This window comes from Camelina sativa, chromosome 20 (genome assembly GCF_030686135.1).
Source record: "Camelina sativa cultivar CO46 ecotype springtype chromosome 20, ASM3068613v1".
Lineage (NCBI taxonomy): Eukaryota > Viridiplantae > Streptophyta > Magnoliopsida > Brassicales > Brassicaceae > Camelina > Camelina sativa.
In genome coordinates, this window is record NC_141899.1 from 556,168 (window position 1) to 574,601 (window position 18,434).

Consider the following 18,434-nt stretch of genomic DNA (forward strand, 5'->3'; position numbering starts at 1 on the left):
GAATTTCTTTCTATCAAATGTTGCAAAATTTCTTCTACCAAATGTTGCATTTAAGTTCTTATTAATTTCTTTTTAAAATTTATAGAATTGGTTTGTACTCGTTAACAATAAAATTTGTACCCCAAACTTTAACTATATATAAGCACAAATTACTTAATGTTCACCGGTATGGACGGCAGAAATAAATTAACAGTTTTTAAAAATAAGGAATATCGATGCATGATGCACATGTCATTAAATACTATATATCACCATCGTATATGTTCACATTCATTTGTCAACGATATATTTCACTTTTTTTCTATTCCAATAACCAGTGGTGATTGATAGGTAGCTAATCAGGGTAAATATAAAATAACTACAAAATAATTGAAAATAATACTATAAAAAATATGATCATGCTCGTGTTTCACGTGGCCATCTTCGAGTAGTTCGTGTTCCAAATGGAGGGATCAGAGACATAGCTGAATATGCTTCAACAAGTGGAAGAAGCTTCAACAACTGGAAGCTTCAAGGTTGCATGCATGCAACAATGACTCGAGCCTGACCATCACATAACTTTTTCATTTTTCTCTCTGTAACCGATGCTTTCAAACCAGAAATAGTTAAGAGTACGTAATAGTGGGAAGTTATTAAAAAAAAAAATATATATATATATATATATATATATAGTGGGAAGTTCTCTCAAAAGATTCTCAACAATATAAAAAAATAAAATAATAAAAAATGCAACATTAAGTAACCAACGGGTATTATAATAAAAATTATTAAAGAAAATAATACTGTAATTGAAAATGATAACTACAGAAAATATGGTCATGCTCGAGTTTGGCGTGGCCATCTTCAAAGAGTTCGTGCACCAAGTGGAGGGATCAGAGAAATAAGTGGAAGCTTCAAGGTTGCATGCATGCAACAATGAATCGAGCTGGCCTATCATATAACTTTTTCATTTTTTTCTATAACCGATGCTTTCAAACCACATTGTGCCATTGTGGTAATCCAATTGTTGAAAGTTTTATTGTGTTAGTTTGAACTTTGAAGTATCATGTTGTTGTCATTGCACCGCGAACTAAATTTTTGTTAACTACTGTAGAAACAAAGTGGAAATTCATAAGTGTTTTCCCACGTGATCGGAAACTTACTTTGGTTTATGATATATTTTTTTGTAAATATCAAAAACAAATATTAGCCACACAAAAAAAAAAAAAGAAGTGGGATTATGACCATTTACCAGCCCACATGGAGTTATTTACAATCAAAAACCATGTTTTGTGAATTCAAAATATATATAGTAGCTTATAAACAAGAATATAATATAGAAACGAGAGGAGCTATATAATGTATAGATGATCCACGGACGAAACCGTCAAAGTCGATTCTCAATTGATATTGTCACAGCTATTGATGAGATTCAAAAACAAATAATTTAGTGAGTCCATAAATTCCAAATTTTGAGTCTAAACACATGTGCTTATGTTGTTAATTATATGGTGTGTCCTTGGGTCTAGGAACTAGACGCACCACAAAAAAGTCATAAAACAAAAGAAGTTAAAATGATTTTTAGTTCCTCAATAATTGGAACCAAAGAGATAGGATCGGCTTTTGATCCTATCTTCTTGTTAAAATAATTAAAACCAATCAACCAATTATTGACGGAAAATAAAAGAAAGCTTGAAATATTTATTGTATTTTAGACTAGACATATACGTATTATCGATTATTTTGGGTATGCTAATCAACTTTCCATAAATTTATCTTATATAAATGATGCTAATTATCAAGTACTTGGTCTGTAACAGTTTTAGAACAGCTGCACAATCAAGATTATACGATCGAAATCCAAATATCCGAATAAGTTAAAAAAGTATTACTCATGAACCAAAATCATTGGACCAAAACAAAAATAAAAAGTAAATAATATGTGAAGAAGAAGAAGCTAGCTAGCTGGCTGGCAAAAAAAAATCCTACAAAAGGAGAGGAAATGTTATTATCAGTCACGCAGATTCTCGATATATCTAGATACACAACAAGCTTGTGTATATCATAGAACGCATAATAATAAGTGTTTCTCCAAAATTAGATTTTCTATCGAGGAAAACTTTACTTGATCGTTCTCTTTCTAGAACACTTTTTTTCTAGGTAATACGTGAAAAAATTATAAAGAGGTTTATAAAATTAAATTTTTTTAAAAAAATATGAAGAAAATAATTTATAAGAGGTTTAAATAATTTATTAAAAACGTAGAAAATAATTTATAAGGAGGTTTAAATTTAAATAAATTTCAGACAATATGTTTCTCTCTATTTACACGTCATATCATAAACCCAAAAAAAAAAAAAAAAAAAAAATCAAATTTCCAAAAATTAATGAACTGTGACCTCATATATTTCTTTCTACGAAACAATCATGCATATAGACTATATATAGTACATGATATTCCTCGAAATTATAGCAATCGATGATTGTATCGTATATATTAGCACGAAATAAGAAGCTATAGCGTAGTCACCTTCTTAATTTGACTTGTACGTTAGAACTTAGAAAACACGCGGATTTCAATTAAAAAAAAAAGTAGTTAGGACTTATTAGGACGAGAAAATACAATTAAATAAAAAAAGCAAATATAGCTTTTAATGATCGAAAAGAGCCAGAGAGAGTTTGCTATATAAACCCCTTCGTTGCCTCTCTTTATCCCTCCCCCCCACCACTTATCTCTCTCTCTCTCTTAGCATATACTACTCTCTGCTGCTCTTTCCTCTAGCTGTCTTCTTCATTCGCAGTTCTGTTTAAAGGCTTAAAGGTAATTTATAAACAGATTACTAAAGTCTCCTTCGACGCCATTTCGTTTCTTCGTTACGTTTACGACCTCCATCCCGGTTTTTTTTTGCTTTTTTATTTTTCTTCTCTAAATTTTGCATTTATTAAAACAAAAACCACCGCTAATCTCATCGTCGCAAATTCACTAATTTTCCGTACATTTATCTAATTTTTGTTCGTGATGGTATAATTTGAAAACTAAACTTGATTTGGTTCAACTAAAGGTTGTAAAATTTTGTTTGAAGCCGTGTTAGTTACTTAAAAGATAGAATTACTTCAAAGTTAAAATATATTTTTAGCTCTCAAACCAAACATTTAACCGGGATCCATAACCGATCATAGCTATTTTAAGTCAAAGAAGTCAAACAATGGTCAAATCACGGTTAAAACCGGGTTTAAAATGGTCAAAATTACTCCATTAATTAGCCAAATCCAGTCGTACTGCGCAACCAATTTATCTTCTTCTTTCTTTGACAAAGATCAATCTTATCTTTAGTTGCTAAATATTGGGTTTATACATAATAGTACACCAGTTAATTTTCGTTGTCCACACACGTGTTACATACAATACGATACGTATTAATACATGTATGTTTATATGTTTTGTCTGTATACGTAGTACTAATAATATTATTAGGAGGACTCTCAATCAGTGGTTGCAATTCGCTGAATCTCTCAGTTCACGTTTTTAAAAAAAAAATCTTATCCCCACTTTCTTGGGACATAAGCAACTTTTGTCCATTCATTACACATAGTTTATTTCTGTTTTTTTTTTTTTTTTTTTGTTTCTCTCAAAAGTACAAATCTGATCTGAAAAAAATCCAAATCGGTCATTATTATCCATGCAAAAAATCTCTGTGATTCAGAATTAACATCCTTTTTAAAACTATCAAAAAAATTTGTGTCTCTGATCATCCAATCAAATTGTTTCAGAAAATGGAGTTTGAGAACCGGTACGGGCTTGCAACGTCGCAGAAATACGACTGTCTCTTGTTCGGTACGTACTTAATTAACCGGAATAAACCAAATACTTTTCATTATACGAATAGTTTCCTGACCGGTTTATCACAATTCTCTTTAGATTTGGACGATACTCTTTACCCTCTCAGCAGCGGAATCGCAAGAGAATGTGGAAATAACATCAAAGGTAAATCATATCCTCTTCTCTCTCAATCGATTTATTGATTAACAAACACTTCATTCCTGAAAATGTTATTTTCCGGTTTAATAGATTATATGGTCGAGAAACTCGGTATAGCCAAGGACAAAATCGTCGAATTGTCGGATCATCTCTACAAGAACTATGGAACAACAATGGCCGGTCTTAGGGTATGTGATCGACATCATCCCTAGGCTTTCTCATTTACATTTTTTTTTTTAATCACAATTTTGTAATAACATGTTCTTGTTCTCTAGGCGATCGGATATGAATTTGACTACGATGAGTACCACAGCTTCGTCCACGGTCGTTTAACGTACGACAACATAAAACCCGACCCTGTTATTCGCAGCCTCTTGCTTAGCCTCCCTCTCCGCAAAGTCGTACGTGTCGCATTCACATTTTTTTTTTTTATATAGTTTGATACGATACACTATACTATAGTTTGAATAGAAAACTAATAAACATTTTTTTATTCACGTAATCAGATCTTTACGAACGCGGACAGAGTTCACGCGGCCAAGGCGTTGAAGAGGTTGGGATTAGAGGATTGTTTCGAAGGAATCATATGTTTCGAAACGCTTAACCAGATGCACAAAATCGATGAGTCTAAAAATCCCGAGATTTTTGATATCGTTGGACACTTCCACCGGTCTGAACCGGTCAGCTCACTTCCCAAAACTCCTGTTGTGTGTAAACCGTCTGAATCTGCTATTGAGAAAGCTCTAGAAATCGCTAATATTGATCCTAACCGAACGGTATAGCTAACCGGATTTTTAATCATTACTACTATTTATTAAAAACGTGGACAAACGACTAAAGTTTTTTATATTTATTTGTCGTCGCAGCTGTTCTTTGAGGACAGTGTCCGAAACGTACAAGCTGGAAAACGCGTTGGACTTCACACTGTTCTGGTACGCCAATATTGGTTTAACCTAACCGAAATCAAATTTAATTAAACAGTTCTGATAGTTTTGTTTAATATTAATTAAGGGGTTTGAAATTGACTATGGAGCTTGTTGTTGTTTTCAGGTTGGTAAATCAAACAAAGTCAAAGGAGCAGATTACGCTTTGGAAAGCATTCACAACCTGAAAGAGGCGATACCGGAGTTATGGGAAACCGACATGAAGTCGCCGGATGTTGGATATTCCGGCAAAGTCGCTGTTGAGACATCTGTTACAGCTTAGGAGTGTTTTCGCCTTTGTACCTAAATTTCCACCACTGTCATTTTCAGTTTTTTTTTTTTTTTTAAATGACGTAATGTCATTTTTGTTTTTTTGTTTCTTCTCTCGACTTATGTTTATAAAATTAAATAAAAAGTGAGTAAATTATTTCCATCTAGTTTATACAAGAGAAATCAAAATTAAAATATCTACCCAGTATCATATACGTATAATCTTTAAAATACGTTAAATCAATAAGATCTCACCATATCTTTTTACTATTTTTTTTAAGTTTAGTGTTACATATATAACCCGAAACTTTCATTTTGTAATATCTGATTAACTGAAAATTTGATCTTGTTTTTTTTGCTTTGGCCTAACTTTTAGTTTATAATATCTTCGAAAATCACAGAATATCATCATACATTGCATTATAAAAATATGTAATAAACAGATATATACTATATACTTTCCAGCATATGCTATAAAAAGTTGATACTTCACAATTTCATTAGTTGAAATGGCTGATGAGTAGTATATAAGTATTTTATTTTATATCATTTTTTTTGAAATATCTCATGACAGACTTGACATGACAATTACAGTTGTTTCGAAACAGAACAAAAAAAAAAAAAAGTCAATAATTTTTTTAATTAATGAAAAAGAGTTTTGCATAAAAAAGAACATTGACCTGAGAAAAGCATGTCGTTTCTTTGGCGACTTGTTTATGCAAAACGGGAAGTAGTTACAAATTCAAATTGCTAAGATTGTCATAAATAAAAAATCTGGCCCATTAACTGAACAAGATATGTATCGCCACGGGCCCAGAGAGATTAACACGAGTGTCAGTCATTAACCTATCATAAACCGACGCGTGTTGTCCTCACCAACAAACAACTATTACAATCTGACGGTCATGAATGCTCTCTGCTCACACACTGATTCTTCTTTCCATAACTTTTTCTCTCTTTTAATGGCTTTCACAGAGATATTTACGTTTACAAAAAAAATCTTAAGCGTTCTCAAACTTCTACAATGGCGAATCTTCCCACCGTTCTCGTAACCGGCGCTAGTGGACGAACAGGTAATCACTGCTTTACTTCGTTGCTTTCGATTTTGATTTTAGTTTGCTTTTCGTCCTGTTAGGTTTATTGAGAAAAATTGCGTAATCCATATAGGAGATTATATAGAGTTCTAGGGTTTAGTAAGGTTATGGCTTACGATTCGAACATGCGACTCTCTTCTTAGTTGTTATTTGGAGTTTGTTCATGTGATGAAATTTTTTTGTGGTTTGTTATTCATGGAATTTGATAGGCCAGATTGTGTATAAGAAGCTGAAGGAGAGTTCAGATAAGTTTGTAGCGAGGGGTTTAGTTAGAACTGCTGATGGAAAAGAGAAAATTGGAGGAGGAGATGATGTTTTTATTGGGGATATAACAGATGCTGAGAGCGTTAAACCTGCGGTTCAAGGGATCGATGCGCTTGTGATTCTCACTAGCGCTGTGCCTAAAATGAAACCTGGTTTTGATCCCACAAAAGGTGGAAGACCTGAGTTCATCTTCGAAGATGGACAGTATCCTGAACAAGTAATTACAATGAACATCTTAAAATTTTTCCTTCGAACTTCACCTTGAATTCATTGCAGTTTAACACGTTTTGATTTTGTGTAGGTTGATTGGATTGGCCAGAAGAATCAAATAGATGCAGGTAGGTGGACATTTCTTTCCAATTCGTTTGCTCTAGTGTCTTGTGTGCTTTCTTGCATTTGTCTTGTTCAAGGTTTGCTCTAGTGTCTTGTGTGCTTTCTTGCATTTGTCTTGTTCAAGGGTTAAAGTGCTTAATTTGGTGTGCTTCTGTGAGCAGCCAAGGTTGCTGGTGTTAAGCACATTGTCGTGGTCGGGTCAATGGGTGGAACCAATCCGGATCATCCTTTGAACAAACTTGGAAATGGGAATATACTGGTTGGTGAAAATTTCTATGTCTTTCCTTTTTCAAATTGAGTTTGGTTTCTTATATGGCGGGCAACACTTGGCTTCTGTGGCTCAAATTTAGCTACCTTATATCGATTCAGGTTTGGAAAAGAAAAGCTGAGCAGTACCTTGCTGATTCTGGAACTCCTTACACCATAATCAGGTTAACCAAATTCTTTACAATGCTTCTATTTTAACAACAAGATCCTTTATATACTACTACCACATTGAAATTCACCTCAAATTCTGTAGTTTAAAAACATTTCAGCTACATTGTTGTCCTGATAAGCAATCAAGCTTTTTTATTTCCGTGGTTTTCTTAATATTCTTGAGCATGCTCTTTCTTGATTATATATGTTCTTGTTTACTCCAAACTTTGTTTTGTTTGTGAACTTAGAGCTGGAGGACTTCTAGATAAGGAAGGAGGTGCACGAGAGCTGCTAGTTGGTAAAGACGATGAGCTTCTTGAGACAAACACAAAAACTGTCCCTAGGGCTGATGTTGCAGAAGTCTGCATTCAGGTCTACTCACCTGCCTTTATTTTATTAATCAAATTCACATCCTCCCTTCGAGTTCTTCAAATCTTTTTATGTAATTATTATTTTCTGATCTTGATATTTCTTCTATACAAGTACAGGCATTGCTATTCGAGGAAGCCAAGAACAAAGCTTTCGATCTTGGCTCAAAGCCAGAGGGAACCAGTACTCCAACCAAAGACTTCAAGGCTCTCTTCTCTCAAGTCACGTCTCGTTTTTAGATCCTTATCCTTGTTACGAATGAGAACATTTGAGACATTATGTATCAAACCTTCAACAATAAAATCTCTGGGGTCAATTTGAAAGAGGCCCATAATATTAAGTACGTTATCTAAAAATTCGTAGAAAAATTGTTGGGTCTGAATAGATAAAATTTAAAAATATGGACAACGTTTGATGATTTATTAAAAATACAGGGCAGAACTTAGAATTTCTTGTTTCTATCACCCGCTTCATTTGCCTTTTCTATCGCCACAAGAACACAGAGTAAGAGAGCGATTTGCTCACTTCCGATATCGTTCGGATTTTTTTCTGCCTCTTCATCGTTCGGTGGCTTCTTCTTCAACCGAAGCAACGATGATGTCGGTGAGGGCAATCAATGGTTGCTCCATCATTCGAGCCGCTACTTCCTGCGGCGGTCCTCCCGTCTCCTTATTTCACCACCGTATTCAGCGCCTTAGAGCGTCTCATCTCCGTGAATTCTCAAAATTAGGGTTAGATTTTCCATTAATCCGCGTGAAGAGGCGGTTTCTCGGGAATAATGGAGGTGGTGATGCTACGAGCTGTTCGTCTTGCATTCATAGTCTAGTCGAAAGTGTTTCCGAAGAGCTCGAATCCATCAACAGGCGTAAGCGAAGCCGATTAAGAGTTCGTGCCAGTGTTAAGTACGTTTCAGTATTCTCGAAGATTTTTCTTGCTTTAGTGCTTTGTTTTTGGTTGGAGTGGGTTGTTCATTGTTTAATTAGGTGAACCTGTAGGGTGAAATTAACAAGCTATGGAGAGGTTCTGGAGGATAAGCTAGTGAACCAGGAACTAGAGGCGGGTTTGCTTCTGGAGTTTAAGAAGGACGCAGACAGGGTCTTGTTGGCAGTTTCTCATAGACGTGATGGCAAAAAGAACTGGATGGTCTTTGATCAGGTTTCACTCGAAAGTTTAGTACTCATATTCATGCTATAGTTTTGGTGCAGTGCTTGCAGATTGCTAAGACTTAGAAACTTTAATGGTACAGAACGGTGTTACTTGTTCCATCAAACCGCAGCAAATTACGTACATCGTCCCGGGTGTTTATAATTTTGATCATACAGGACTTACTGATTTTCTCCAAAGGGCTCAGGAGAATTTGGTACGTAATGACATTGTAAAAGTTTTAGAATTGTTTTTTCTAGGACTTCTAGTCTAAGATAAAGTTGTGATGTTACCTATGAATGAGCTTCTACTTATTATTTTGGATGCAGGATCCCCAACTGCTTGAGTTTGCTTGGATGGAGTTACTTGAGAAGAACAAACCTGTGACCCCAGAAGAGTTAGCAGAGGTACTACATGTTTGAGTTAATTTAACGGTTTGAGCCTGTGGTTTGATAATGCTTTTAAATTTGCAGATGATATATGGTCGCTCAGATTCTCTTGAAAGCTATTGTGCTCATTTTTTGCTATCACAAGACGAGATTTACTTCTCTGTCTTAGAGTCAAAAGGTTCTCGATCAATATATAGTCCCCGGCCAACTGAACAGGTATTTCTTCTGCATTTTTCCCTGTGTTCCCTGTGTTCGGATATGAATTTGACTACGATGAGTACCACAGCTTCGTCCACGGTCGTTTAACGTACGACAACATAAAACCCGACCCTGTTATTCGCAGCCTCTTGCTTAGCCTCCCTCTCCGCAAAGTCGTACGTGTCGCATTCACATTTTTTTTTTTTATATAGTTTGATACGATACACTATACTATAGTTTGAATAGAAAACTAATAAACATTTTTTTATTCACGTAATCAGATCTTTACGAACGCGGACAGAGTTCACGCGGCCAAGGCGTTGAAGAGGTTGGGATTAGAGGATTGTTTCGAAGGAATCATATGTTTCGAAACGCTTAACCAGATGCACAAAATCGATGAGTCTAAAAATCCCGAGATTTTTGATATCGTTGGACACTTCCACCGGTCTGAACCGGTCAGCTCACTTCCCAAAACTCCTGTTGTGTGTAAACCGTCTGAATCTGCTATTGAGAAAGCTCTAGAAATCGCTAATATTGATCCTAACCGAACGGTATAGCTAACCGGATTTTTAATCATTACTACTATTTATTAAAAACGTGGACAAACGACTAAAGTTTTTTATATTTATTTGTCGTCGCAGCTGTTCTTTGAGGACAGTGTCCGAAACGTACAAGCTGGAAAACGCGTTGGACTTCACACTGTTCTGGTACGCCAATATTGGTTTAACCTAACCGAAATCAAATTTAATTAAACAGTTCTGATAGTTTTGTTTAATATTAATTAAGGGGTTTGAAATTGACTATGGAGCTTGTTGTTGTTTTCAGGTTGGTAAATCAAACAAAGTCAAAGGAGCAGATTACGCTTTGGAAAGCATTCACAACCTGAAAGAGGCGATACCGGAGTTATGGGAAACCGACATGAAGTCGCCGGATGTTGGATATTCCGGCAAAGTCGCTGTTGAGACATCTGTTACAGCTTAGGAGTGTTTTCGCCTTTGTACCTAAATTTCCACCACTGTCATTTTCAGTTTTTTTTTTTTTTTTAAATGACGTAATGTCATTTTTGTTTTTTTGTTTCTTCTCTCGACTTATGTTTATAAAATTAAATAAAAAGTGAGTAAATTATTTCCATCTAGTTTATACAAGAGAAATCAAAATTAAAATATCTACCCAGTATCATATACGTATAATCTTTAAAATACGTTAAATCAATAAGATCTCACCATATCTTTTTACTATTTTTTTTAAGTTTAGTGTTACATATATAACCCGAAACTTTCATTTTGTAATATCTGATTAACTGAAAATTTGATCTTGTTTTTTTTGCTTTGGCCTAACTTTTAGTTTATAATATCTTCGAAAATCACAGAATATCATCATACATTGCATTATAAAAATATGTAATAAACAGATATATACTATATACTTTCCAGCATATGCTATAAAAAGTTGATACTTCACAATTTCATTAGTTGAAATGGCTGATGAGTAGTATATAAGTATTTTATTTTATATCATTTTTTTTGAAATATCTCATGACAGACTTGACATGACAATTACAGTTGTTTCGAAACAGAACAAAAAAAAAAAAAAGTCAATAATTTTTTTAATTAATGAAAAAGAGTTTTGCATAAAAAAGAACATTGACCTGAGAAAAGCATGTCGTTTCTTTGGCGACTTGTTTATGCAAAACGGGAAGTAGTTACAAATTCAAATTGCTAAGATTGTCATAAATAAAAAATCTGGCCCATTAACTGAACAAGATATGTATCGCCACGGGCCCAGAGAGATTAACACGAGTGTCAGTCATTAACCTATCATAAACCGACGCGTGTTGTCCTCACCAACAAACAACTATTACAATCTGACGGTCATGAATGCTCTCTGCTCACACACTGATTCTTCTTTCCATAACTTTTTCTCTCTTTTAATGGCTTTCACAGAGATATTTACGTTTACAAAAAAAATCTTAAGCGTTCTCAAACTTCTACAATGGCGAATCTTCCCACCGTTCTCGTAACCGGCGCTAGTGGACGAACAGGTAATCACTGCTTTACTTCGTTGCTTTCGATTTTGATTTTAGTTTGCTTTTCGTCCTGTTAGGTTTATTGAGAAAAATTGCGTAATCCATATAGGAGATTATATAGAGTTCTAGGGTTTAGTAAGGTTATGGCTTACGATTCGAACATGCGACTCTCTTCTTAGTTGTTATTTGGAGTTTGTTCATGTGATGAAATTTTTTTGTGGTTTGTTATTCATGGAATTTGATAGGCCAGATTGTGTATAAGAAGCTGAAGGAGAGTTCAGATAAGTTTGTAGCGAGGGGTTTAGTTAGAACTGCTGATGGAAAAGAGAAAATTGGAGGAGGAGATGATGTTTTTATTGGGGATATAACAGATGCTGAGAGCGTTAAACCTGCGGTTCAAGGGATCGATGCGCTTGTGATTCTCACTAGCGCTGTGCCTAAAATGAAACCTGGTTTTGATCCCACAAAAGGTGGAAGACCTGAGTTCATCTTCGAAGATGGACAGTATCCTGAACAAGTAATTACAATGAACATCTTAAAATTTTTCCTTCGAACTTCACCTTGAATTCATTGCAGTTTAACACGTTTTGATTTTGTGTAGGTTGATTGGATTGGCCAGAAGAATCAAATAGATGCAGGTAGGTGGACATTTCTTTCCAATTCGTTTGCTCTAGTGTCTTGTGTGCTTTCTTGCATTTGTCTTGTTCAAGGTTTGCTCTAGTGTCTTGTGTGCTTTCTTGCATTTGTCTTGTTCAAGGGTTAAAGTGCTTAATTTGGTGTGCTTCTGTGAGCAGCCAAGGTTGCTGGTGTTAAGCACATTGTCGTGGTCGGGTCAATGGGTGGAACCAATCCGGATCATCCTTTGAACAAACTTGGAAATGGGAATATACTGGTTGGTGAAAATTTCTATGTCTTTCCTTTTTCAAATTGAGTTTGGTTTCTTATATGGCGGGCAACACTTGGCTTCTGTGGCTCAAATTTAGCTACCTTATATCGATTCAGGTTTGGAAAAGAAAAGCTGAGCAGTACCTTGCTGATTCTGGAACTCCTTACACCATAATCAGGTTAACCAAATTCTTTACAATGCTTCTATTTTAACAACAAGATCCTTTATATACTACTACCACATTGAAATTCACCTCAAATTCTGTAGTTTAAAAACATTTCAGCTACATTGTTGTCCTGATAAGCAATCAAGCTTTTTTATTTCCGTGGTTTTCTTAATATTCTTGAGCATGCTCTTTCTTGATTATATATGTTCTTGTTTACTCCAAACTTTGTTTTGTTTGTGAACTTAGAGCTGGAGGACTTCTAGATAAGGAAGGAGGTGCACGAGAGCTGCTAGTTGGTAAAGACGATGAGCTTCTTGAGACAAACACAAAAACTGTCCCTAGGGCTGATGTTGCAGAAGTCTGCATTCAGGTCTACTCACCTGCCTTTATTTTATTAATCAAATTCACATCCTCCCTTCGAGTTCTTCAAATCTTTTTATGTAATTATTATTTTCTGATCTTGATATTTCTTCTATACAAGTACAGGCATTGCTATTCGAGGAAGCCAAGAACAAAGCTTTCGATCTTGGCTCAAAGCCAGAGGGAACCAGTACTCCAACCAAAGACTTCAAGGCTCTCTTCTCTCAAGTCACGTCTCGTTTTTAGATCCTTATCCTTGTTACGAATGAGAACATTTGAGACATTATGTATCAAACCTTCAACAATAAAATCTCTGGGGTCAATTTGAAAGAGGCCCATAATATTAAGTACGTTATCTAAAAATTCGTAGAAAAATTGTTGGGTCTGAATAGATAAAATTTAAAAATATGGACAACGTTTGATGATTTATTAAAAATACAGGGCAGAACTTAGAATTTCTTGTTTCTATCACCCGCTTCATTTGCCTTTTCTATCGCCACAAGAACACAGAGTAAGAGAGCGATTTGCTCACTTCCGATATCGTTCGGATTTTTTTCTGCCTCTTCATCGTTCGGTGGCTTCTTCTTCAACCGAAGCAACGATGATGTCGGTGAGGGCAATCAATGGTTGCTCCATCATTCGAGCCGCTACTTCCTGCGGCGGTCCTCCCGTCTCCTTATTTCACCACCGTATTCAGCGCCTTAGAGCGTCTCATCTCCGTGAATTCTCAAAATTAGGGTTAGATTTTCCATTAATCCGCGTGAAGAGGCGGTTTCTCGGGAATAATGGAGGTGGTGATGCTACGAGCTGTTCGTCTTGCATTCATAGTCTAGTCGAAAGTGTTTCCGAAGAGCTCGAATCCATCAACAGGCGTAAGCGAAGCCGATTAAGAGTTCGTGCCAGTGTTAAGTACGTTTCAGTATTCTCGAAGATTTTTCTTGCTTTAGTGCTTTGTTTTTGGTTGGAGTGGGTTGTTCATTGTTTAATTAGGTGAACCTGTAGGGTGAAATTAACAAGCTATGGAGAGGTTCTGGAGGATAAGCTAGTGAACCAGGAACTAGAGGCGGGTTTGCTTCTGGAGTTTAAGAAGGACGCAGACAGGGTCTTGTTGGCAGTTTCTCATAGACGTGATGGCAAAAAGAACTGGATGGTCTTTGATCAGGTTTCACTCGAAAGTTTAGTACTCATATTCATGCTATAGTTTTGGTGCAGTGCTTGCAGATTGCTAAGACTTAGAAACTTTAATGGTACAGAACGGTGTTACTTGTTCCATCAAACCGCAGCAAATTACGTACATCGTCCCGGGTGTTTATAATTTTGATCATACAGGACTTACTGATTTTCTCCAAAGGGCTCAGGAGAATTTGGTACGTAATGACATTGTAAAAGTTTTAGAATTGTTTTTTCTAGGACTTCTAGTCTAAGATAAAGTTGTGATGTTACCTATGAATGAGCTTCTACTTATTATTTTGGATGCAGGATCCCCAACTGCTTGAGTTTGCTTGGATGGAGTTACTTGAGAAGAACAAACCTGTGACCCCAGAAGAGTTAGCAGAGGTACTACATGTTTGAGTTAATTTAACGGTTTGAGCCTGTGGTTTGATAATGCTTTTAAATTTGCAGATGATATATGGTCGCTCAGATTCTCTTGAAAGCTATTGTGCTCATTTTTTGCTATCACAAGACGAGATTTACTTCTCTGTCTTAGAGTCAAAAGGTTCTCGATCAATATATAGTCCCCGGCCAACTGAACAGGTATTTCTTCTGCATTTTTCCCTGTGTTCGCTTTTAGGTTAGGTGATCTATGTCACTAGAAGGGTGTTCTCTGTAGCTATTTTGCTGCATTTTACTCAACAAATCTGTGAAATCATGAAGTAATGAATTTGTAACAGTACTTGGAGAACATAGCTTGTTAGGTGATGCTATTATTAGGCTTGATGATATGTGATTAATGCAAAGAGAACTTGATTGTGCAAGTTTGGACTCTTCTATTGCTTGACATGATTTTTCCTGAAGACATTTCTCTCATGATGATAGGTGGAAGAGCTTTTACGAAGGCAACGCGTGAAGGAGGCAGACGAGAAAGAGTTTCAGGAGTTTATTCAATTGTTGAAGTCTGCCAAGAAGGCGCCTAGTCACGCCAAGCCCCCCAAATCTTCATGGCTAGCTGATGATAAATTGCAAGATAAGATTGGCTCACTTGAAGCTTTTGCTATTGATGCATGGGCAAGCACTGACCAGCGGAAATTGGCCGGAACGGTGAGTCAGCCATATATTTCTTCTGTGATAATATCTCTTCAGCTGTTACTATGTGGATGTGAAACGAAATCGTTGAAAGAATATTCTCTTATTATGTCTTCTGTTCGTTTTTTAACTGTTTTGTTGTTGCGAGCTGTCAATTTTTGTTTATCATCATATGTTTTTTTGTTTTTGATTTATGGCAGATCTTAAAATCCATGGGGTTACAGAAAACATCGGTCTCGGCACTAAATCTTCTCATAGATATTGGATATTTTCCTGTACATGTCAATCTTGATCTGCTTAAGCTGAATCTCCCAACCCACCACTCAGAAGCTATCATTAAAGCTGCTGAAGTTCTTCTCTCAGAATCATCTGATGTTGATGCGGTGAGCACTTTGCCATGCTTTTGGATAATTGTGTTTATATGAAGATATTTATTTTCGCGCTTGCGCTTTAGTAAATTCTTGCCACAATCGTTCCCTGAGGTTCAGAATGCTTACTTTCTCAGACTTTTTTTAGGTTAGGAGGATTGATCTCACACACTTGAAGGTTTATGCTATTGATGTTGATGAGGCTGATGAGGTAAATGCTTTCAAGTCTCCTATATTTTTCTGCAAGGTGTAGGTTTGAAAATTAAGTCTTATTGCTATCTCATTTAACTGTGAGTATTCTTTTCGGTCTATGGAATTTCTGCAGCTTGACGATGCCCTCAGTGCAATAAGATTGCAGGACGGACGGATAAAGATCTGGATACATGTTGCCGATCCTGCTAGATATGTTACACCTGGGAGTAAGGTGGACAGGTAAGTTCGATGCATGTGTCTGATCACTATAGGAGCAAACTTTTTGGGCACTCTGACTTATTAATATGTGCTCCAGAGAGGCAAGGAGAAGGGGAACTTCTGTCTTTCTGCCTACGGCTACTTATCCAATGTTTCCTGAGAAACTTGCCATGGAAGGAATGAGTTTAAGACAAGGAGAAAACTGCAATGCTGTCTCTGTGTCCGTTGTCCTGCATCCTGATGGCTGGTAACTCAATAATCATTGCTCTTCTCTCTAGTTCCAATCTTTCGTATGCTGTGAACTTTAAAATTACTTTACAACTCCCTGCTACAGTATTGCAGAATATTCAGTAGATAACTCTATCATCAGACCGACCTATATGTTGACATATGAAAGTGCTTCGGAGCTGCTTCACTTGAACCTAGAAGAAGAAGCTGAACTGAGATTGCTGTCCGAGGCAGCTTTCATTCGCTCTCAATGGCGCAGTGAACAGGTTGGTCTGAGTTTTCTGTGGTCTGTTATCAAACTCGTATCATATAAAACATAGTTGTGCTAATGGTTTTATCATCTCTAAAATTTTCAACGTGAAAAGTTCAATAGAGGCTTCTTTGAGCATTAAGGTTCTTGCTCGATTCTGCTTTTTGTTTGTAACACACCTGCTTTTTCGTGGGCTCACACAGGGTGCAGTGGACACAACTACACTAGAAACTCGTATCAAAGTGGTGAATCCTGAGGATCCAGAACCTTTGATAAATCTCTATGTAGAAAATCAGGCAGAACGAGCGATGAGACTTGTCTTTGAAATGATGATTCTTTGTGGGGAAGTTATAGCAACGTTTGGGTCTCAGCATAATATTCCATTGCCATATAGAGGACAGCCACAGTCAAATATTGATGTATCTGCATTTGCGCATCTTCCAGAAGGACCCGTACGTTCGTCATCCCTTGTCAAGGTAATGCGTGCTGCAGAAATGAATTTTAGATGTCCTGTTCGACATGGAGTGCTTGGAATTCCTGGGTACGTTCAGTTCACATCTCCCATTCGTCGATACATGGATCTTACTGCACACTACCAGGTAGACCTTTTTACCATCTATTTGGTTATCAGTGAGGTGAATTCAGTACACGTACTTGTGAATTGTGATTTCTGCCTTATCCTTCATTTGAACATTAACCACTTCAATAATTTGGCAAGCATGTCGTTTGAATTACAGATTAAGGCTTTTCTTCGAGGAGGTGACAATTTTCCTTTCTCGGCTGGTGAGTTAGAAGGTATAGCAGCATCCGTAAACATGCAAAGCAAAGCGGTAAGAAAACTCTCAAACAGCGGTCTCCGCTATTGGGTAATAGAGTTTCTCAGAAGACAAGAAAAGGGTAAAAAGTACACTGCATTGATCTTGAGATTTGTCAAAGACCGGATTGCTTCCCTTTTGTTGGTTGAGGTAATTGTTTAATACCACCAGAATATTTTCTCATAATAAGCTGTTTAAAGGAAGTTGAATCACTGGTAAAAATGTTTCCAGGTGGGTTTTCAAGCAACTGCGTGGGTGTCAGAAGGAAAACAAGTGGGAGATGAAATCCAAGTTCGAGTAGAAGAAGCTCATCCCCGCGACGATCTTATTCTTTTCAAAGAGATTATCTGACGAATCTAAAATCACATAGTTCCCAGGAAATTCATCAAAACTCAAGTTTCTCTAAATATGGAGAGACCTGAAACTGATAGAGAGCTTGTGTTTGCAAGAGGTAACTAATCTTTACTCATATTTTAACTTGGCGCTGATAGAGAAGTTTTTTGTTTCTTCATCCTAAGCCTCCATATATATATATGAAATCGATGAATTAAAGTCATAGACATTTGTTTGCTCTTTTGATGATAAGGAAACTTGCTGATGGACGCAGCCAATGGTGGCTCGAGCTATGATCTGGTTTACGAGTTGAGCTCATGGTAATATGGTAGGTAGTTTATAGGGTTCATACAGTTTTACATCACGTTGTTATTATCGGTCAATATAGGAAACTTGCTTTTGTTCTGTAGAGCACATGGAAAAAAATGGGAATGTGAATATACAATTTCAATGTTGAATTTGATCGATCTAATCTCTGAAACAACACTCGAAGGCCTTGAGAAAAGTATCCACTTGATATATTAAGATCTTAAAATTGCTCGTTACTTCCAATTGTGTGGCTTGAAGATTAAGCTAGGTCAGATATACTCATATGGAATTCACATTATTGAGCCCTTAACTCTAGGCTTAAGGTATAATATCTATAGATTGAAAGTATTATAATACCTCCTAAAATATAATCCTTAATTAGTGGTTAAGCTTGTTGTTACATACTATTTAGGATGTGGAAATATATCTCCAAGCACCCACCATATGGCTTGACCAAAAAATCAGTTTGCGTTTTCTTCCTATTTGCAATGACTTTATGCAAATACTATCTCGAATCTCCTCGATTTTACATGCTAATGATTGAACCAAAAGAGATGGTAGCTTCTCTTTCTCCACGTCTACTCGTCTAGTATATCTAATTCATAGTTTACCTGTAAGCTAATGATAATTTGAGATTGTATAATATTTTTGTTGAATAATAACAAAGAAAAAGAATTCGA

At 36.2% G+C, this 18,434-nt stretch overlaps 6 protein-coding genes across 9 annotated transcripts; all 6 read left to right on the forward strand.

The window, feature by feature from the left end:
- Nucleotides 1–2,453: 2,453 nt before the first annotated feature.
- Nucleotides 2,454–5,314, forward strand: LOC104768387 (uncharacterized protein C24B11.05). The gene is made up of 8 exons (XM_010492338.3): nucleotides 2,454–2,800; nucleotides 3,751–3,814; nucleotides 3,899–3,964; nucleotides 4,049–4,146; nucleotides 4,234–4,359; nucleotides 4,465–4,734; nucleotides 4,825–4,890; nucleotides 5,009–5,314. Exons 2-8 carry the CDS (start codon nucleotides 3,754–3,756, stop codon nucleotides 5,162–5,164), a joined length of 843 nt encoding a protein of 280 aa, XP_010490640.2. The 5' UTR covers nucleotides 2,454–2,800; nucleotides 3,751–3,753; the 3' UTR covers nucleotides 5,165–5,314.
- Nucleotides 5,315–6,069: 755 nt separating this feature from the next.
- On the forward strand, nucleotides 6,070–7,984 carry LOC147918366 (uncharacterized protein At5g02240). 2 transcript variants are annotated; one of them, XM_087506272.1, is made up of 7 exons: nucleotides 6,070–6,224; nucleotides 6,455–6,726; nucleotides 6,811–6,847; nucleotides 7,004–7,101; nucleotides 7,212–7,273; nucleotides 7,508–7,631; nucleotides 7,748–7,984. In XM_087506272.1, the coding sequence occupies exons 1-7, from the start codon at nucleotides 6,176–6,178 to the stop codon at nucleotides 7,865–7,867; spliced, it is 762 nt and encodes a 253-aa protein (XP_087362398.1). In that variant the 5' UTR covers nucleotides 6,070–6,175; the 3' UTR covers nucleotides 7,868–7,984. The 2 variants fall into 2 exon arrangements, with proteins under 2 accessions (XP_087362398.1, XP_087362397.1); XM_087506271.1 differs by having other exon boundaries at nucleotides 6,074–6,224; nucleotides 6,811–6,919.
- Nucleotides 7,985–8,081: 97 nt separating this feature from the next.
- LOC147918367 (ribonuclease II, chloroplastic/mitochondrial-like) lies at nucleotides 8,082–10,489 on the forward strand. Its single transcript, XM_087506273.1, has 8 exons — nucleotides 8,082–8,530; nucleotides 8,624–8,783; nucleotides 8,875–8,988; nucleotides 9,101–9,178; nucleotides 9,245–9,534; nucleotides 9,640–9,909; nucleotides 10,000–10,065; nucleotides 10,184–10,489. The coding sequence occupies exons 1-5, from the start codon at nucleotides 8,223–8,225 to the stop codon at nucleotides 9,464–9,466; spliced, it is 882 nt and encodes a 293-aa protein (XP_087362399.1). The 5' UTR covers nucleotides 8,082–8,222; the 3' UTR covers nucleotides 9,467–9,534; nucleotides 9,640–9,909; nucleotides 10,000–10,065; nucleotides 10,184–10,489.
- LOC147918368 (uncharacterized) lies at nucleotides 9,742–10,339 on the forward strand. Its single transcript, XM_087505721.1, has 3 exons — nucleotides 9,742–9,909; nucleotides 10,000–10,065; nucleotides 10,184–10,339. The coding sequence occupies exons 1-3, from the start codon at nucleotides 9,742–9,744 to the stop codon at nucleotides 10,337–10,339; spliced, it is 390 nt and encodes a 129-aa protein (XP_087361847.1).
- Nucleotides 10,490–11,244: 755 nt separating the features above from the next.
- LOC104768389 (uncharacterized protein At5g02240) lies at nucleotides 11,245–13,159 on the forward strand. Of its 2 annotated transcripts, none has more exons than XM_010492339.3 (7): nucleotides 11,245–11,399; nucleotides 11,630–11,901; nucleotides 11,986–12,022; nucleotides 12,179–12,276; nucleotides 12,387–12,448; nucleotides 12,683–12,806; nucleotides 12,923–13,159. In XM_010492339.3, exons 1-7 carry the CDS (start codon nucleotides 11,351–11,353, stop codon nucleotides 13,040–13,042), a joined length of 762 nt encoding a protein of 253 aa, XP_010490641.2. In that variant the 5' UTR covers nucleotides 11,245–11,350; the 3' UTR covers nucleotides 13,043–13,159. The 2 variants fall into 2 exon arrangements, with proteins under 2 accessions (XP_010490641.2, XP_087362401.1); XM_087506275.1 differs by having other exon boundaries at nucleotides 11,249–11,399; nucleotides 11,986–12,094.
- Nucleotides 13,160–13,219: 60 nt separating this feature from the next.
- Nucleotides 13,220–17,926, forward strand: LOC104768390 (ribonuclease II, chloroplastic/mitochondrial). 2 transcript variants are annotated; one of them, XM_010492340.2, is made up of 15 exons: nucleotides 13,220–13,705; nucleotides 13,799–13,958; nucleotides 14,050–14,163; nucleotides 14,276–14,353; nucleotides 14,420–14,551; nucleotides 14,834–15,055; nucleotides 15,241–15,423; nucleotides 15,557–15,619; nucleotides 15,734–15,840; nucleotides 15,917–16,066; nucleotides 16,154–16,313; nucleotides 16,501–16,896; nucleotides 17,035–17,262; nucleotides 17,344–17,563; nucleotides 17,699–17,926. In XM_010492340.2, the coding sequence occupies exons 1-14, from the start codon at nucleotides 13,398–13,400 to the stop codon at nucleotides 17,461–17,463; spliced, it is 2,421 nt and encodes an 806-aa protein (XP_010490642.1). In that variant the 5' UTR covers nucleotides 13,220–13,397; the 3' UTR covers nucleotides 17,464–17,563; nucleotides 17,699–17,926. The 2 variants fall into 2 exon arrangements, with proteins under 2 accessions (XP_010490642.1, XP_087362400.1); XM_087506274.1 differs by having other exon boundaries at nucleotides 13,242–13,705; nucleotides 15,562–15,619.
- Nucleotides 17,927–18,434: the final 508 nt, after the last annotated feature.

What these genes read in the sequence shown, in the direction of transcription:
- LOC104768387 (XM_010492338.3), top strand. Translation starts at nt 3,754, where the DNA reads ATGGAGTTTGAGAACCGGTACGGGCTTGCAACGTCGCAGAAATACGAC. An exon ending in GCCTCCCTCTCCGCAAAGTC is followed by an intron (nt 4,360 to 4,464) that starts GTACGTGTCGCA and finishes TCACGTAATCAG; the next exon opens with ATCTTTACGAACGCGGACAG. An exon ending in TTGGACTTCACACTGTTCTG is followed by an intron (nt 4,891 to 5,008) that starts GTACGCCAATAT and finishes TGTTGTTTTCAG; the next exon opens with GTTGGTAAATCAAACAAAGT.
- LOC147918366 (XM_087506271.1), top strand. Translation starts at nt 6,176, where the DNA reads ATGGCGAATCTTCCCACCGTTCTCGTAACCGGCGCTAGTGGACGAACA. An exon ending in CGGCGCTAGTGGACGAACAG is followed by an intron (nt 6,225 to 6,454) that starts GTAATCACTGCT and finishes GGAATTTGATAG; the next exon opens with GCCAGATTGTGTATAAGAAG. An exon ending in TTGCAGAAGTCTGCATTCAG is followed by an intron (nt 7,632 to 7,747) that starts GTCTACTCACCT and finishes ATACAAGTACAG; the next exon opens with GCATTGCTATTCGAGGAAGC.
- LOC147918367 (XM_087506273.1), top strand. Translation starts at nt 8,223, where the DNA reads ATGATGTCGGTGAGGGCAATCAATGGTTGCTCCATCATTCGAGCCGCT. An exon ending in ACTGGATGGTCTTTGATCAG is followed by an intron (nt 8,784 to 8,874) that starts GTTTCACTCGAA and finishes TTAATGGTACAG; the next exon opens with AACGGTGTTACTTGTTCCAT. An exon ending in AAAGGGCTCAGGAGAATTTG is followed by an intron (nt 8,989 to 9,100) that starts GTACGTAATGAC and finishes TTTTGGATGCAG; the next exon opens with GATCCCCAACTGCTTGAGTT.
- LOC147918368 (XM_087505721.1), top strand. Translation starts at nt 9,742, where the DNA reads ATGCACAAAATCGATGAGTCTAAAAATCCCGAGATTTTTGATATCGTT. An exon ending in ATATTGATCCTAACCGAACG is followed by an intron (nt 9,910 to 9,999) that starts GTATAGCTAACC and finishes TTGTCGTCGCAG; the next exon opens with CTGTTCTTTGAGGACAGTGT. An exon ending in TTGGACTTCACACTGTTCTG is followed by an intron (nt 10,066 to 10,183) that starts GTACGCCAATAT and finishes TGTTGTTTTCAG; the next exon opens with GTTGGTAAATCAAACAAAGT.
- LOC104768389 (XM_087506275.1), top strand. Translation starts at nt 11,351, where the DNA reads ATGGCGAATCTTCCCACCGTTCTCGTAACCGGCGCTAGTGGACGAACA. An exon ending in TTGGAAATGGGAATATACTG is followed by an intron (nt 12,277 to 12,386) that starts GTTGGTGAAAAT and finishes ATATCGATTCAG; the next exon opens with GTTTGGAAAAGAAAAGCTGA. An exon ending in TTGCAGAAGTCTGCATTCAG is followed by an intron (nt 12,807 to 12,922) that starts GTCTACTCACCT and finishes ATACAAGTACAG; the next exon opens with GCATTGCTATTCGAGGAAGC.
- LOC104768390 (XM_010492340.2), top strand. Translation starts at nt 13,398, where the DNA reads ATGATGTCGGTGAGGGCAATCAATGGTTGCTCCATCATTCGAGCCGCT. An exon ending in GTCCCCGGCCAACTGAACAG is followed by an intron (nt 14,552 to 14,833) that starts GTATTTCTTCTG and finishes TCATGATGATAG; the next exon opens with GTGGAAGAGCTTTTACGAAG. An exon ending in ATGTTGATGAGGCTGATGAG is followed by an intron (nt 15,620 to 15,733) that starts GTAAATGCTTTC and finishes GAATTTCTGCAG; the next exon opens with CTTGACGATGCCCTCAGTGC.